This window comes from Podarcis tiliguerta, assembly GCF_965153285.1.
Source record: "Podarcis tiliguerta genome assembly, chromosome: 3".
NCBI classification, from domain to species: domain Eukaryota; kingdom Metazoa; phylum Chordata; class Lepidosauria; order Squamata; family Lacertidae; genus Podarcis; species Podarcis tiliguerta.
The window spans coordinates 117,622,584-117,641,570 of NC_139536.1; the positions used below are offsets into that span (position 1 = coordinate 117,622,584).

General features: G+C 46.9%; 2 protein-coding genes across 15 annotated transcripts in view; one reads left to right on the forward strand and one right to left on the reverse strand.

Moving 5' to 3' along the window:
• Window positions 1–4,628, reverse strand: part of SUPT3H (SPT3 homolog, SAGA and STAGA complex component) — a 212,835-nt gene extending 208,207 nt beyond the window's left edge. For 3 of the 6 annotated variants that reach the window (XM_083435631.1, XM_083435630.1, XM_083435626.1), the window contains exon 1: window positions 2,767–4,386. In XM_083435631.1, coding sequence (XP_083291757.1) covers window positions 2,767–2,769 — 3 coding nt within the window. In that variant the 5' untranslated portion in view covers window positions 2,770–4,386. Of the gene's footprint in view, window positions 1–2,766; window positions 4,415–4,476 lie in introns of those variants that run through there. The other 3 variants (XM_083435628.1, XM_083435627.1, XM_083435629.1) reach the window with 3 other exon arrangements.
• RUNX2 (RUNX family transcription factor 2) overlaps window positions 1–18,987 on the forward strand; it is a 222,454-nt gene that overhangs the window by 45,275 nt on the left and 158,192 nt on the right. The gene's annotated exons all lie outside the window — the stretch shown is intronic.

An 18,987-nucleotide genomic window follows, 5' to 3' on the forward strand; every position in this document is an offset into this window, starting at 1 on the left:
GGGGTCTAGATGGGGTCCCTTCCAGGAGTCCCTTCCAACTCTACAATTCTGTAATTCTCACTGAACAGATTGCTGCCTGAGGCGCTCACCCTCTTGCCAGCAGAAGAGAGCACAAGTGGAAGCAGAGGTCTAACTAGTTTCCTCCCCACCCCTCTGTGTGCATTACGTTTCTCAATAGCCTCCAACATTCCACTCAATTAATTTCTGGGGGATTATCACACTTCTTGGGTTTGGCCTTGTGCCTTAATGTTGCCCTTGGGGTGCATATAATCACAGGGAATGCAGTGTCTAGCATGTCTTATTGCTTTAGGAGCTCATGCAGAAATGTCATTAGCCCCTAACTTTCAACCGTGCCTAAGATTATTATGCAAATATAATTGCTAAAACATATACGTTTATTAAATTGCACACTGCTACATGTTAACATGTAGTTAATTGACTAATCACATTTCAGACACTTCCTCTGCGTTTAGCAAGCCCACAAAAGTCATTCTTCAAGCTTCTGACACTGACACTGATCTGAAACAAGGCTGGCAACCCTTAGAAATATCTTTTGAGCAACAGGGGGGGAAACGTAAGAGAATCTTAAAAGCCGGCCAATAAATCACCCAGTCAAAAAACAAGAGCAGCAAATGCAAAGATTGATTACGTGAATCGGGACCATTGTTGAAAAAAGTATGCAATAAATTCCAAGGGGAGGTTTATAAATGTTTTGTAAAAGTACTATATTATTATGACTTATGGTATTAAGAAGAATGCTCAAAACAGGAAGCAAGAGAACCTCTTGGGGGGGGGGGTTGGGAGGAATTCCAAACAAGGTATTCCATAAAACACCTCATCAACTACATTCACTGACCAGTTCCATTTAACTTTAAGTTGCAAACCATCTAGTAAGTTCAATCTTGGAAACATTCTGAAATTAACAATGCACCCTTAATATTTCAACGTTTTGCCTTAACACATTCTCAAATGTTTCCTTCTGGAACGCCAAATGCTTTACACATATGCAGTGTGATTTTTTTTAAAGAATGTGTGGATTTTATGTACTGAATGTAGTCCCAGATATACACAAACTACTGGGTGAAATCGAAGGAGCTGGGGTAAGAGTTTGTAATTTCTAAATTCCTCCCAAATGTTCCCCATTTCACACACAATGGTGGTAACAACAAAGCCTTATGAATTTCGCTTTTGCAGCCTATGCATTTGCATGAAGTGATATAATCAGTTGGCAAATACCCACACATGGCATGTACTAGGGACTGCTAATCGTGAGGTCAGAGGGAAATGAAATGCAAACGGATGTCATTAATTGGTTGTTAATGAACAATGGTGCTGGGAACACTGGCATCCTGGCAGGACAAGCCAATTAACACATATAGTGCGATAATAATCCATAAACCCAGAACGGATAGCATTGAACGCCTCTTCATGTAAGCCTCCCTTTGAAATTATTCCATTCCAGTATGGCCACCTTAAGATCAGTTACAGTCCCTGCAAAGTTAAAATGTCCCTCATTGGTTTTTCTGTATTGCCAGTTCTGATATCAGATCTCTGTCCATTTTTTATTCTGCACAGAGACTGCCTGTTTGTCCTATGTAGAATGCAGAAAGGTGTTGCTGGTAGATTATGGCTTATGTCATGCTGGAAGATGAGCAGGTGCAATATCCTCTCATGTTGTGGGGAATTATTAGGTCCTGCCATGAGGGCGGAGTCTGCATCTGGGTCTGCCACAGAGTCTGGGCCAAACTGAAGCAGAGGAACTGCTACTACAGACACATCAAGAGATTTGACCCTACTCTTTGTGGACTGAATCATCACTGTGGATGTTTATCACTCTACACGTGTTAATTTGGCAGCCCTGCAGACTGGCAGGGGTTTTGCACAGGTATTCTGCAACATGTCACTGCCTGAATGACGTAGAGTTGTAGCACTAGAATGAACCCCAAGGTCCATTCCAACCCCCTGCAATGCAGGAATCTCAGCTAAAGCATCCACAACAGATGGCCATCTAACCTCTGCTTAAAAACCTCCAAGGAAGGAAAGTCCACAGTCTCCCACTGTCAAACAGCTCTTACTGTCAGAAAGTTCTCTTTGGTGTTTAGTCGGAATCTCCCTTCTTGTACTTGAACTGGTTTGAGTCCTACCCTCCAGAGGAGAAAACAAGCTTGCTCCAACTTCCATGGGACAGCCCTTCAGATATTTGAAGGTGGCTCTCATATCCCCTCTTCCTCTTGTTATTCATGCCTCTCCATGTGCATTAGTGGGGGGTCACCCAAACATCATTTTGCTTTATTAGCTGTTCTACAATGCTTCCCAAATGCTTCCAGCATGATGGCTGTCCAGAGAGGCCCTCTTGCCTATACCACGAGCGCCAGTGTGCTGCAGTGGCTGGAGGGCCTAGTCAAATCTTTCGGCCTAGTCTAGTCTGCCCCACTGGGTTGTTGAGAGGATAGAAAGAGCGGGGAGGAAAACCATGAATGCCACTTTAAGTGTCTTTCATAAAAGGTGGGGTATAACTAAATATAGTGCAACAAAAGCAGGTCAAATGCCCGTTCCAGAACATTTGTGAAATTTGCAGAATTTCAGCAGGAAGCAAGAAGACATGCACCAATTAGAAATGAAACAGTATACTCACCCAAAACCTTTTGTAGGCACAAGACATATTAAAAGTGGGGTGCGTATAACCACCTCAATACCATTAGCATCAATAATCAGGATTGCAAATTAAAAAAGAGCACCGGGGGGGGGGGGGGGGGCTTGGCTTACCATGAGAGGATGTCTCTGTTACCAGCTGTAATGACCACAAATAATTATGTAACTATCAGGTCTGTACTTTTTCTTCATCTCGTTTCCCTGACCTCAATGTCTGCGGTTAACTCACAATTGTCTGTATATGTACTTTGACTGAGGATCACACTTCATGCATCTGTTGAAGTAGACCGTAGCCCACAAAAGCCTATGTCCTAATACTGACAAGCGAATGCATCATACCCAAACAAAACATCTGCAATTTATATACTACACATGAAAAAATATAGTCACATTTGAAGTTTATCAAATAAGACATAGTAAGAGCCCATGGCTGTCAACGTTTCCCTTTAAGGGAAATTCCCTTATTCCAAATAGGATTCCTCGCAAGAAAAGGGAACAGTTGACAGCCTTGCAAGATCAATCCAAAGGCCCATCTGGCCCAGCCTCCTGTTCTCACAGGGACCCTGTGGGACGCTTGGAAGCAGGACCTGAGCAAAAGAGGGTGGCAATGTTTTCCTCTCTCTCTTATAACATGACAACTCACGGATACTGAAGGAAGCAAAAGCTGAAAAATTCAGGACAGATAAAAGAACGTTCTTCTTCACACAGCATAGTGTGAACTATGGAACTTGCTCCCATGGGAGGCAGTGATGGCACTGGGAGGCAGGCAGGAAATGACCCCAGGACTGTGCGGTCTCTCTGCAACATTCAGGTGTTAAGGAGAAATAGAACGGAGTGTCCTCAGCATACTGGTGGCACATTGCCCTGAAACCCCAACTGGCATATATTAAATAGCTGCCAGGGGGCCAAGAGGTACTCTCCCAGTGCTACTCTCTGGACCGGAAGGTAGGATTGGAACCGCTGTAATACACTGTCCCCAGTCCATGGGTCCAGGATGGTGGATGGTCTTCCTTGAGTGCTGATGAGAGACCCAGAAGCGGGAGCAAGGTCACACTCCCTGGGCGCTGCTCTCTGCAGAGGTCATCCATCAGGGCAACACGGGCGACTCAGGTCTGTGGCCCTGACTGAACCCAGGCGGGAATGGCTCTAAATAATCTGGGCCCTCCAATAATGCTTGTAGCTGCCCCACCAGGGCTCTCTCCACCACCTTCCCCCAAAGGGGGTCTTGCCAACTGGTCAATGTTCCAAGCCAAAGGGCCTGGAGCCGGTTTCCTTAGAAGCGGTTGCATCATGGCCTCTTTCAATGCAGCACGATCACCCTCACACAGCAAAGCATTCAGGCCACTCTGGACCCAACCGGGCGGCCCCACAAGCCAGGCGGGTCTGGGTCAAGGGGCCAGGCACCTGGGCGCCAGCACCTTGCTCACCTCGGCTGGCTCTTGAAGCTGCTGCAGCAACGAAACTGCTGGCACATCTGCAAAGCTAAGCAGGATCTGGGGTGGTTTCGAATTGGATGGGGGCGTTTCGTGTTGAGATTCCTGCCTTGCAGGGGGTTGGACTAGATGACCCTCGGGGTCCCTTCCAACTTTACACTTCTAGAGTTCTGTGATTCCGTGTGGAAACTTATCCCACAAAAGTGAGGATGGAACCTGACCGAAGCTGCAATGCAGCGCTGCCGAGGGCTCTGGAGGCTGGTTGCCGCCGCCGGAGGAGGAGCAGCTCTTCCGGCTCCGCGGAGACCCGCCGCCCGCCCGCCTCCCCCTCTCGGGCCCGCGCTGCTCCAGCCCGAGGAAGCCCCGGCGCCGCCTCGCCCTCCCCGCTGACCTCGCCGCCGCCGCCGCCTCAGGGGCGCCGCTCCGCCTCCTCGCCAACGCCGCCGCCGCTCCGCCTCCTCCTGCTGCTGCCCCGGACGCGCGGCTGCCGGGCCGGCCTGCTCCCACGACGAGGGCGGGACGGGCGCCCACCCGGCCGCTTCCTCTGCGCCTGCCCGGCGCCCGGCGGGAGGAGGCGCCGCTGGGCCGAGGGCGGGACGCGGCCGGGCAGCCGCCATCTTCGCCCGGCCCGGCCGGCTTCTCGCTGCCGCCGAACCAAGGCCGAGGAGGAGGAGAAGCAGCCGAGGCGAGCTGCGCCCGTCGGGACCGTGTTGCTCCTGCCCCCCCCCCCCGGGGTCCGCGGGGCAGAACTGGGGAGTCTTGCCAAAGGTGGTGCGCCGCGTGAGGCCAACATTTTGGCCCCCCGAGAGGAAGGCTCTCGCGTGTGGGTCATCTCCATTCTGTGCCCCCTGGTTCGGGCTACATGCAGCACCCAAGACGCACCACTTGGTCTCTCCCCCCCCCCCCCCTACATCAGATTGGGCTGAGGGGCTCCAGTGGTCGCGAATGTGTGCAAAATAAATGGAACTCTGCTTCTCAACCAGACCCTTATTTGTGGGTCGGGGGCGACGGAGCACTGCATCCAGTCTGCGCAGCACATGGCCAGCCATCCTATTAGCTGATGGCCAGGTCTTCCCATGACTGACACAAGACAGACTATGCGCAGGTGGCGTCTATTGTTTGGAGTTATGGTGACTATTTGGAACTTTAAAATGCAGGTACCATCCTGAATTGAACTCAGAAATCATGAAATCCAGCTCTCTTGGATTTGGCCTCTTTGCGGCCTCTTCCAGTCAATAATCAGGTGGTGACATTTTGAAGCACCTGTAGCTTCTGAGAATTTTTCAAGGTCACAAAAGTTGAACGAGGGGGTTGAACGAAAACACAATGCAGGATTAGATTTATTTTACAGCCCAAGCCTATGTGTAAGTCCCAGTATGTTCAAAAGGAGCTTCAGTCTCATTCGGTAAGGTTCTTGCTTTCTTACGACAGTAGTTGAGGGCTTCTGTAGCAGAAGAATGCTGTGTCTGCTGACCAAGCCTTATTAGGGTTTTCTAAACTTTACAGCATGTTTTTCTTCTTTCAATAATGTCAGCACCAAAAAAAGGCCATAAAAAACCTTTCTCTCTTTGTAGGTCACCTTTAAGATACTTGGGTCATTATGAGCTGTCTCAGAATTTCCACACATTGGAGGGGCCCCAAACCATAATGTGCACCAAACTTCACATTAGAATAGGCCTGATTTACTCTTTCACTTGTTTTAACTTTTATGGCTCTTCAAAACATAGAAAATGGGAAAAGTAACTTTTTCTTCTTGCAGCACATCATTCACTTACATTTTAGTACTGCTGGACATGACTTGAACACAGAAACTAGATAGGAACAGTTCCTGTCTGAACAGAGGACTGGGAGAGTTTCTAAGCTAAAGTATATAACGAAAACACAATTTGAGCCTCCATAAATTCATCACACAAATCTCTAGCCTGTCAATAGGGTAATTAAATGAACATGAAGCATAGCTGCTTGAGATGATTGTCGTCTGTTTACACAAAAGGAAAACACTCCTATCAAGGGAGTTTGTATCGTTTTAGTCTCTTGCAGCAACTGGCACCTTATAACTAACATTGTTTATGTGGCAAACTTTCCTGGAGTTTGCACTTTTATGGGGGAATTACTACTAATTATGAAAATAAAGGATTACAACTGTATAACACATGAAATTCTCCATTCTTGGGGAATGTGCCTGTGTAAAAGCCACAACCAATATGGAGCCATTTGCAAAGAAACAATGATTTATTTCCTCCTGCAAGGAAGTCAAAGCAAATGCCAACATAGAAAATCCACTTTCTCTGTTTAAGAAATTATGCCCTTCTTGCATCCAAATAGTTATCTTTGTTGATGGTTTGCAATAGAAGCAAATTATTTTATGCTTAATATTGTTCTGCTCTTGGTAGCTTTCTTTGCTGTTACTAATACTTTGCTGTCACCATAGAAACAATTTAGGAGGAATGTTGGAATTACAGAGTTTTTCTGCATTCAATTTTATTTCATTTTCAGTCCAACTGTATAAATTATAGAAAATGTTGCACATGTTAAATTGCAGACTATATCAGTTACAAATGCTGTTTTATTTTGCGGTATAGATTTTCTCTCCTACAGGAATTCAGCTTTAACACATTTTTTGCTTAAAATGTAGCCCCACAGAAGTGCATTGTATAGGAAACCTGCAATGAAAAAAAATCATATGGGCACCCTACGAAATTAGCAGTTATGTAGCCACTGGTTTAGATTGTGGTAAAACTTATTTTTGCAAGGGGGGAGGGGCAGGGCTATATTTTAACCTGACAGTGAAACAGAGAAGGCATAAGTACCAACAGTGGTGTCTCAAGGAGGCACTAAACACAGATTTAATGGTCCAGTGCATTTCAAAGATAGTCTTCCTCAGGAATAAATTACCTCTGGCTGCATTCACATGTAATGCTAAGTCATTATTTGCTTAGCTGACCTGTGTTTTTAATGTGTGCACCTGTCAGAGCTAACACACAGGAGTTGGGACAGGTGGTAAGCAGCAAAGAAGCACCAACAGGACTGGTTTCTACTCCTCGGGTTCCATCCTGCTCTCTGCAGAACTCTCAGCAGGATTTAACCTGCCATTCATCAGCTGATGAGTGAGGGTGGAGGTTAAAATCCTGCTGCTTTGACTTGGCTCACCAGTTCTCTGTGGGTGCAGACCAACACCGAACCCCTCCTCCTCCTCCTGTCAGCTGACATCACCACCATTGGGTATGACAGCTGATTGACAGGTGGGCAAGGTTTTGGTGAAATGGCCTCATGGGTTGGACCCCCTTGGGGACCCAGGTGGACCAGCAGGCTGGAGGTTCCCCACTCCTGGTTTAAATTAGCTTAATACCAGTAAGCTATGGATCATAGATGTACTGCACAGTTATCTCTATCGAGGTATAATCCCAGGTGCCGTATATTTTCTGATTTGGGCACTACAAAGAAACCAGTGGGACCTGCACTAAAATGTTGCAGTGTAGCCTCACTTCCCAACATGAGTCCACCTGTTTAGGATTTCAGCCAGGCCTCCAGGATACTCCATTCAATTCTACCAGTGGTTTGGGCAACATACAGTTTGTCACAGGATAGTTGGGTTGTGTGTACCAGATAAGTGCTACCACAGTTGGTAAAATCTCTGCGTCTTTACTGCTTGTTGTTAACGGGACTGCCAGAGAAGGGGGGGTATCCTAGTGAGGAACTTTTTATATTATATATATATATATATATATATATATATATTTGCTATTATATGCCACTTAGTAAAAACAAAATATCATTTACATTAAATAGCATAACATGCTTATTTTCAAAGAGCAATGAAAATAGACTTTGAAACAAACAGACCTAATAAAATTTTAAAATATGGATAAAATCATCAGTTTTAAAATCAGGTATATATAATTAAACTGGGTAGACGTGTAATTATTTCAGAACGTCATTCACCACGGTCTTCACATGTGGGTGGTTGCAGCTGGCGAGGCTGGCAAGAGTCCAAAGTGCCTGTAGCTTGGGCAACATCTTAGCTGGAGAAGACAGTGGCCCAGTCCCAAGAGGGGGAATCTGAAAGAGGAGGTGACCTTCATGGAAAGGAAGGCTGAGTGGAGGAGAGAGAGTCTGCCTTGTGCAATTGCCATGCTCTGGAGCTGGTGTGATGGTAGTAGGAGCGTCTCCACCTGAAAGAGTGTCTCCAGCCCCATCCATCCCCATCATTCAACCTGGACAACTGAGGTCCAGTGCCGAGGGCCTTCTGGTGGTTCACTCACTGTGAGAACCAGACAGGGAACAAGACAGAGGGCCTTCTCGGTGGTGGCACCCGCCCTGTGGAATCCCCTCCCATCAGATGTCAAAGAAATCAACAACTATCTGACATTTAGAAGGCAGCCCTGTTTAGGGAAGTTTTTAATGACTGATATTTTAAATGGGCAGGGTATTATTATTATTATTATTATTATTATTATTATTATTATTATTATTATAGTAGGCCTGGGTCCTGGAGACGCTTCCAAATGTTGCAGGATCTGAGTCTTTATCTTCTGTCCCAAATAGAAGACAGCTGAGCTCAGGAAGGTACTGACAGAAGTGACATGGTGGCAGTAGCCTTGGCTGCCATCTCCAACAGCATGGTGTTTTAGACAGTCCTTTTCTGTATAAATGTAATGGAGTCCAATAAATTCTAAATATTTTTTGTTGTGTAAGATCCATAGACACCTTTGGTACAGAAGCTGAAACACTTCCCACTGTCTAGGTAATATAGGAACCTCAAATTCTTTGTTCCACTCATTTCTTGAAATCTGCATAGAATCATAGAATCATAGAATCATAGAATCATAGAATCATAGAGTTGGAAGAGACCACAAGGGTCATCGAGTCCAACCCCCTGCCAAGCAGGAAACACCATCAGAGCACTCCTGACATATGGTTGTCAAGCCTCTGCTTAAAGACCTCCAAAGAAGGAGACTCCACCACACTCCTTGGCAGCAAATTCCACTGTCGAACAGCTCTTACTGTCAGGAAGTTCTTCCTAATGTTTAGGTGGAATCTTCTTTCTTGTAGTTTGTATCCATTGCTCCGTGTCCGCTTCTCTGGAGCAGCAGAAAACAACCTTTCTCCCTCCTCTATGTGACATCCTTTTATATATTTGAACATGGCTATCATATCACCCCTTAACCTCCTCTTCTCCAGGCTAAACATGCCCAGCTCCCTTAGCCGATCCTCATAAGGCATTGTTTCCAGGCCTTTGACCATTTTGGTTGCCCTCCTCTGTACACGTTCTAGTTTGTCAGTGTCCTTCTTGAACTGTGGTGCCCAGAACTGGACACAGTACTCCAGGTGAGGTCTGACCAGAGCAGAATACAGTGGCACTATAACTTCCCTTGATCTAGATGCTATACTCCTATTGATGCAGCCCAGAATTGCATTGGCTTTTTTAGCTGCCGCGTCACACTGTTGGCTCATGTTAAGTTTGTGGTCAACCAAGACTCCTAGATCCTTTTCACATGTACTGCTCTCAAGCCAGGTGTCACCCATCTTGTATTTGTGCCTCTCATTTTTTTTGCCCAAGTGCAATACTTTACATTTCTCCCTGTTAAAATTCATCTTGTTTGTTTTGGCCCAGTTCTCTAATCTGTCAAGGTCATTTTGAAGTGTGATCCTGTCTTCTGGGGTGTTAGCCACCCCTCCCAGTTTGGTGTCATCTGCAAATTTGATCAGGATGCCCTTGAGTCCATCATCCAAGTCGTTGATAAAGATGTTGAATAAGACCGGGCCCAAGACAGAACCCTGTGGCACCCCACTAGTCACTCTTCTCCAGGATGAAGAGGAACCATTGATGAGCACCCTTTGGGTCCGGTCAGTCAGCCAGTTACAAATCCACTGAGTGGTAGCATAGTCAAGACCGCATTTTACCAGCTTCTTTACAAGAATATCATGGGGCACCTTGTCAAATGCCGTGCTGAAATCAAGGTAGACTACATCCACTGCGTTCCCTTCATCTACCAGGCTTGTAATTCTGTCAAAAAATGAGATCAGGTTAGTCTGACATGACTTATTTTTCAGAAATCCATGCTGACTATTGGTGATCACAGCATTCCTTTCTAGGTGCTCACAGATTGTTTGCTTAATGATCTGCTCCAGAATCTTCCCTGGTATTGATGTTAGACTGACTGGGCGGTAATTATTTGGGTCCTCTCTTTTCCCCTTTTTGAAAATAGGGACAACATTTGCCCTCCTCCAGTCTGCCGGGACTTCGCCTGTTCTCCAGGAATTCTCAAAGATGACTGCCAGTGGTTCTGAGATCACATCTGCCAGTTCTTTTAATACTCTTGGATGCAGTTCATCTGGCCCTGGAGACTTGAATACATCTAAACTAGCCAAGTATTCTTGTACTATCTCCTTAGTTATTCTGGGCTGTGTTTCCTCTGCTGAATCATTTCCTCCAAATTCTTCAGGTCGGGCATTGTTTTCTTTATCGGAGAAGACTGAGGCAAAGAAGGCATTGAGGAGTTCAGCCCTTTCTGTGTCCCCTGTTTGCATTTCACCATCTTCTCCTCTGAGTGACCCCACTGTTTCTTTGTTCTTCCTTTTGCTACGAACATACCCATAGAAGCCTTTTTTGTTGCTTTTAACCTCTCTAGCAAGCCTGAGTTCATTCTGTGCTTTAGCTTTTCTGACTTTGTGTCTACACGTGCTGGCTATTTGTTTGAATTCCTCTTTGGTGGTTTCCCCCCTTTTCCATTTTTTGTACACATCCTTTTTTAATCTTAACTCAGTTAAAAGTTCTTTAGATAGCCACCCTGGCTTCTTTAGGCACCTTCCATGTTTCCGTCTCATTGGTATTGCCTGAAGTTGTGCTTTTACTATCTCCCTCTTAACAAACTCCCAGCCATCATGAACTCCCTTTCCTTTTAGTATTACTGTCCATGGGATCTCACCCAGCACTTCCCTAAGTTTTATGAAGTCGGCTTTCTTAAAGTCAAGAAATTGAGTCCTAGTATGCTTGGCTGCTCCTTTCCGTTGTATAGTAAACTTCAGAAGAGCATGATCACTTGCGCCTAATGATCCTTCCACTTCCACCCCATTAACCAGGTCATCGACATTGGTTAGGACCAGATCTAAAATGGCTGTTCCTCTTGTTGCTTCTCCCACTTTCTGGACAATGAAGTTGTCTGCAAGGCCAGTGAGGAATCTGTTTGACCTTATGCTCTTGGCTGAGTTTGACCTCCAACAAATATCTGGGTAATTGAAGTCCCCCATTACTACTATCTCCCTTCCTTTTGCATGCTTGGCCATCTGTTCCAGGAAGGCATCATCTATGTCCTCCGTTTGGCTTGGGGATCTATAGTAAACTCCCACAATGAGGTCACTATTATTCTTCTCTCCCTTAATTTTGACCCAAATGCTCTCACTTTGGCTTTGAGGTTCTAAATCTTGGATCTCTTCACAGGTATACACATCCCTGACATATAATGCCACTCCTCCTCCTTTCTTGTCTGGTCTGTTTCTCTGAAATAGATTGTATCCCTCCATTTTTACATTCCAATCGTGGGACTTATCCCACCAGGTTTCAGTGATGCCTATTATGTCATATTTAGTTTGCTGTACCAAGAGCTCAAGCTCATCTTGTTTATTTCCCATGCTTTGTGCATTAGTGTACAGACATTGAAGTCCATTAGTCATTCCCCCGTGTCTCTTATTTAAGGATTTTTTCCTCCCACCACTAGGTCTGCTTGCTGTTTGCTCCATTTGGTCTATGACATTTGGATGATCATCTTCATCAATTAATAGACTCCTACCTTCAGGAGCACTGTCTCCCTCCCCCACATTAGTCAGTTTAAAGCCCTCCTGATGAGGTTTCTTAGTTTTTTGGCAAAAACATTCCTCCCAACCGTTGTGAGGTGCAGCCCATCGCTTGCCAGAAGTCCATCCTCAAGAAACTGCAGTCCGTGATCTAAGAATCCAAACCGTTCCTGTTTACACCATTTGCGAAGCCAGCTGTTTACTTCCACTATTTTCCTCTCTCTCCCTGGGCCACGTCGTTCAACTGGGAGGACAGATGAGATGACGATTTGTGCATTTAATTGCTTCAATTTCCTGCCCAGAGCCTCGTAGTCTCTTTTGATCTTCTGGAGGCTATTGCTTGCAGTGTCATTGGTTCCCACATGAACCAAGAGGAAGGGGTATTTGTCAGTGGGTTTTATGATTCCTTGCAGTCGTTCAGTTACATCTTGGATCTTAGCCCCGGGGAGACAGCACACTTCCCGAGACATCTTGTCAGGCCCACAGATCACTGCTTCTGTTCCCCTCAGTAGGGAATCCCCTATCACCACTACACGCCTTCTCTTAGGTTTGGTCAGGGTTCTTCCGTGAGCGGTCCGTTCCAAGGTCGCCTGCACATTCCCTGAGGACTGACTTTGCTGCTCATCTTCATATACGTGATCGACTGTAATGAGGGAGAGATCCTCAAATGGAGTCTGCTCTTCGTCTTCCATGCTAGGGGAGAGGACCTCAAAGCGATTGTGTATTTCTAGACAATCAGAGCGAACCCTGGGCCTCCTACTTCTTTGAGTCACGTTTCTCCACATATCGGGCTCCTGTGTTGGTGAACTAGCCTCCTTCTCAGGGGAGTCCCCTGTCTCCTCCTTGGTGGAGACGGTGTGCTCTGTTGCTTCCAAGAAGAGCTCCAGCTCTCTAATTCTTTGGAGCGTAGCTACACGTTCCTCCAGTTGCTGGACTTTGTCTTTTAGGAGGGCAATCAACATGCAATTGCTGCACGTAAAGCTGCCTGCAACCTTTGGCAAGATGGCAAACATTGCGCAGGAACCGCAGGCGACTGCAGCTGTTCCCTCCCCCTCCATCTTGAGAATGTGTCTTTGGGCTTGAGACTAGCTCCCCTAAATCTAAAAGATGGTTCAAACTGCGCGCGCCGATAGGCGCGCGCCGCTGCCCTGCAAACACTGATAAGCTCCTCCCACAGCTAATCACCTGCCTCAACAGAAACCCTGCCCCCTCTGACCTTTGACCAGGGAAATCAGCTAATCAGCCACAAGAATCACACACACAAGAAACCCCTTTTGGCTCCTTCTTCAGCCGCTGCCCTGCAAACACTGATAAGCTCCTCCCACAGCTAATCACCTGCCTCAACAGAAACCCTGCCCCCTCTGACCTTTGACCAGGGAAATCAGCTAATCAGCCACAAGAATCACACACACAAGAAACCCCTTTTGGCTCCTTCTTCAGCCGCTGCCCTGCAAACACTGATAAGCTCCTCCCACAGCTAATCACCTGCCTCAACAGAAACCCTGCCCCCTCTGACCTTTGACCAGGGAAATCAGCTAATCAGCCACAAGAATCACACACACAAGAAACCCCTTTTGGCTCCTTCTTCAGCCGCTGCCCTGCAAACACTGATAAGCTCCTCCCACAGCTAATCACCTGCCTCAACAGAAACCCTGCCCCCTCTGACCTTTGACCAGGGAAATCAGCTAATCAGCCACAAGAATCACACACACAAGAAACCCCTTTTGGCTCCTTCTTCAGCCTCTGCCCTGCAAACACTGATAAGCTCCTCCCACAGCTAATCACCTGCCTCAACAGAAACCCTGCCCCCTCTGACCTTTGACCAGGGAAATCAGCTAATCAGCCACAAGAATCACACACACAAGAAACCCCTTTTGGCTCCTTCTTCAGCCGCTGCCCTGCAAACACTGATAAGCTCCTCCCACAGCTAATCACCTGCCTCAACAGAAACCCTGCCCCCTCTGACCTTTGACCAGGGAAATCAGCTAATCAGCCACAAGAATCACACACACAAGAAACCCCTTTTGGCTCCTTCTTCAGCCGCTGCCCTGCAAACACTGATAAGCTCCTCCCACAGCTAATCACCTGCCTCAACAGAAACCCTGCCCCCTCTGACCTTTGACCAGGGAAATCAGCTAATCAGCCACAAGAATCACACACACAAGAAACCCCTTTTGGCTCCTTCTTCAGCCACTGCCCTGCAAACACTGATAAGCTCCTCCCACAGCTAATCACCTGCCTCAACAGAAACCCTGCCCCCTCTGACCTTTGACCAGGGAAATCAGCTAATCAGCCACAAGAATCACACACACAAGAAACCCCTTTTGGCTCCTTCTTCAGCCGCTGCCCTGCAAACACTGATAAGCTCCTCCCACAGCTAATCACCTGCCTCAACAGAAACCCTGCCCCCTCTGACCTTTGACCAGGGAAATCAGCTAATCAGCCACAAGAATCACACACACAAGAAACCCCTTTTGGCTCCTTCTTCAGCCGCTGCCCTGCAAACACTGATAAGCTCCTCCCACAGCTAATCACCTGCCTCAACAGAAACCCTGCCCCCTCTGACCTTTGACCAGGGAAATCAGCTAATCAGCCACAAGAATCACACACACAAGAAACCCCTTTTGGCTCCTTCTTCAGCCGCTGCCCTGCAAACACTGATAAGCTCCTCCCACAGCTAATCACCTGCCTCAACAGAAACCCTGCCCCCTCTGACCTTTGACCAGGGAAATCAGCTAATCAGCCACAAGAATCACACACACAAGAAACCCCTTTTGGCTCCTTCTTCAGCCGCTGCCCTGCAAACACTGATAAGCTCCTCCCACAGCTAATCACCTGCCTCAACAGAAACCCTGCCCCCTCTGACCTTTGACCAGGGAAATCAGCTAATCAGCCACAAGAATCACACACACAAGAAACCCCTTTTGGCTCCTTCTTCAGCCGCTGCCCTGCAAACACTGATAAGCTCCTCCCACAGCTAATCACCTGCCTCAACAGAAACCCTGCCCCCTCTGACCTTTGACCAGGGAAATCAGCTAATCAGCCACAAGAATCACACACACAAGAAACCCCTTTTGGCTCCTTCTTCAGCCGCTGCCCTGCAAACACTGATAAGCTCCTCCCACAGCTAATCACCTGCCTCAACAGAAACCCTGCCCCCTCTGACCTTTGACCAGGGAAATCAGCTAATCAGCCACAAGAATCACACACACAAGAAACCCCTTTTGGCTCCTTCTTCAGCCGCTGCCCTGCAAACACTGATAAGCTCCTCCCACAGCTAATCACCTGCCTCAACAGAAACCCTGCCCCCTCTGACCTTTGACCAGGGAAATCAGCTAATCAGCCACAAGAATCACACACACAAGAAACCCCTTTTGGCTCCTTCTTCAGCCTCTGCCCTGCAAACACTGATAAGCTCCTCCCACAGCTAATCACCTGCCTCAACAGAAACCCTGCCCCCTCTGACCTTTGACCAGGGAAATCAGCTAATCAGCCACAAGAATCACACACACAAGAAACCCCTTTTGGCTCCTTCTTCAGCCGCTGCCCTGCAAACACTGATAAGCTCCTCCCACAGCTAATCACCTGCCTCAACAGAAACCCTGCCCCCTCTGACCTTTGACCAGGGAAATCAGCTAATCAGCCACAAGAATCACACACACAAGAAACCCCTTTTGGCTCCTTCTTCAGCCGCTGCCCTGCAAACACTGATAAGCTCCTCCCACAGCTAATCACCTGCCTCAACAGAAACCCTGCCCCCTCTGACCTTTGACCAGGGAAATCAGCTAATCAGCCACAAGAATCACACACACAAGAAACCCCTTTTGGCTCCTTCTTCAGCCGCTGCCCTGCAAACACTGCAAAATATCAAATTCTGCCCTGCAAAATATCAAATTGATTTACTGATAGCAAATATCTCTAAAAAGTAATCATGGGCTTTTTCATTTCAAAGGATTTGACCAATATTTCTAATATCTCTGGTATCTCAAAAGCCATAAAAGCCACTCCTTCTCTCCTTGGGCTGCTGTGCCTTCCAGAACTTCATGCCAAGGGAGCTGAACAAGGGCAGCCGCAGGATGAGGAGAATCGGCCTCTTGCTTTGTCATACATAAAAGTTAGAACATGAAGCCTGGCAATCCCATGTGTCTGTGACTACAACTGCTTAATGAAAGTCACTACTGTTGCCAGTTGTGCTTCTGTTCTTTGGATACCGTCCTAGGAAGTATCACAAACAACATTTACTGTATTGCTCCCACCCACTCACAGCTAAAGCTGGTGTGATGATAAAGCAAGCGAGTGTTGCTGACATAAGTGTGGGACCAATAGAGAGAGATGCTGGCACATTAACCAGCAGATCCTGGCATTCATCCAAATGGAAATGGGGCTGCCTGGCTGGTTCTTGAAGGCGAGGCGAGGCCACAGGTAGTCCTGTTAGGGCAGGGGGTTGGCAACCTTTAAAGGCCAGTGGGCACATTTGAAATTTTGATAAAACGCTGTAGGCGTCTTTCACAAAATGGCATAATATAAAACTGCTGCCACATCTAAAAGAGCAGTAAAAGAGGCAGGACCCCCACCCACCCAAAAAGTTACAGGCATGCCCACACCTTGGTGAGGAAAACGCATCTACATCAGCAGCCAAGATGGAAGGAGGCGCAGCCAACGAAATGTGGGCAGGGCTGAGGTGGCATGAGAGGAGTGGAGGAGAGGCTGACCAGAGCAGGGAGAACAGACCTTTGTGCACTGTAGATTTGTGAGAGAATATATATATACTGAGATCTTTTGTGGATACAGTAGGAGATACTGGTGGGCACCACTTGGGCAACCCCATACACTAGAGAGTTACCATTGGTTTATGTGCCCGTCACGCTGAGAGGCTCTCTTCTTGCTCTTTGCCAGTTGTGTGATGGCGCTGTTTCACTTGGCTCAGTTCCCACATACCGTGTGGAATTCACTGTCTACCAGCATCAGCATTTCTGCTTCTTACAGGACAATCTCACCTTTTCCTCTCCCCCCCCCCCGCCCTTGTGTTGTTCTGGGGGTCCTCCGAACCCTCCAGAGTGGATTGGGAGGGTCATGTGTAGGGATGTGTATAGATGCTAGAAGAGGATATATTTACTAGATATTGTCCTTCCTCATGTTTGTGAGTTCAGCAGAGTGCATCTCTTTGCAGCTTAAAAAGGAAGGTCAGGTGTACAAGTTTTAGCCTTCTAGTTTAAGTAATCCAGGATGCTTTAAGGCAGAAAGTTCACCTAGCACCTTCATTACATCTTTTTAGGCACGAGGTGAAAACCAGGCCTTTGGCTGGTTAATATTCTACAGCCTCTTAAATGTGTCTGTCGGGGGGGGGGGGATTGTTTTGCTGTTTTGCTTTACTTATTTGTTTTTATCCTGTGTTTTATTATCAGAACCACCCTGAGATCTTATGACGAAGGGCAGTATATAAATACAGTGGTACCTCGGGTTAAGTACTTAATTCAATCCGGAGGTCCATCCTTAACCTGAAACTGTTCGTAACCTGAAGCACCACTTTAGCTAATGGGGCCTATGTGTGATTTATGTTCTCATCCTGAAGCAAAGTTGTTAACCTGAAGCACTATTTCTGGATTAGCGGAGTCTGTAACCTGAAGCGTATGTAACCCGAGGTACCACTTCTTTGTGGTACCTGTTTACCCTGCTACCCACTGATTTTCTTTGTTTTCTTGTTCCTGCCCATCTGCCCATACATTGAAAGGGGAGCAGGGATGTGATGCCAGATCCTTTGGCTTTGTAAAGGGAATTTGAGGGACAGGGAGCCACGGCAGCGTCTGTATTAATTCTTTGTTTCATCTGTTTGGGGCTCCAAAGGATCTTGTGCAATGCTAGACATTCTCTAGCCCAGCTCAGAAGCAGAGGAAGCAAGAGAAGTCCAGCTCTGCAATGTTTTGAAAGCCATGAATTGTAGCCAACTAAGTTCAACTCAGAGTAGACCCATTCTTAATTGATAATTTTAATACTTTTTGTTAACAGCCTAGAGCTTATATTTCAATCAAGTAGTGTGTGTGTGTGCGCGCGCGCGTGCACACACACACACACATAGATAGATAAATTTAAACCAATGGACATGAATACCTTAAATTCATGACTTTCAGTGGGCTTGCTCCGAGTATAACCGAGTTGGACACAACCCCTAACAATTTCTTATTATTTTGTTGTGGTATTTTTTTTAAGCACTTAGTTCCCCTTTTTTCTCACTAAAGTAACCTGATCCTCTTGTCCCACAATGCCAGGGAGCCACTTGTGCAAGTGTGAAGTATGTGTAGCACAGTTGCTATTGCATCCATTCCTTGCAGCAAAGGGACACCACAGTTGACAAAGGGTGCCAAAGCGAAACAGACAGAAAACATTCCCACATCCATGACTCCTGGGCTGTGTGCTGCCTGTACAGTAGAAAAGAAGGAGCAATTCCATCTCACCACACAGCTCCCACAACCTTGCACCACAATTGTGCAGACAAGGACACATTGCAGGGAGCCTGGATCCTTTTAAACCATGAAGCCTCATTGCCTGGGAACAGCCAGGAGGGCTGAATACCAGGGGAGTGTTCCCTTAACTTTGCTGAAGCTTAACTAGCTATCTGACAGAGAAACCGCAAACCCTAAACAGGAGGAGGTGGTGCTGCTGGTTGGGTTTCCACCTGCTGGTTATGGCGCTGTCGCTCACAGGGGCTCAGGGGCCAATCAGCGTCCACTTCTGAGGCTGAGCAAGGGATGACCTCCAGGCCATCTGATCTGAGAATCCTGACTCCTCCTCATCCTCAGATCCAGTCAGGTCTTGGGCTTCGCTCAGTAACAGGGAGGGTGGTCCAGATTATCCTCCGGCTGAGGCATGGCACTCTCCTTGCTCAACAGATGTAACACCAGTATAGAACCCATAAAGGAAGTAACTGAATAAAAGGGGTGTGATAACTACCTTTGGCAGTTCATCTACTTTTCTTTTATTGATCCAATTATGTGAGATTAAATATATAAATTGCTGCACCCCTTCTTCACTGCTATGGAAAATGGCTGGAAGACAATATAAACTTGGGGCAAGGATAGAGGGCAGATGGGCAGGACTTGTGAAAGGGGGC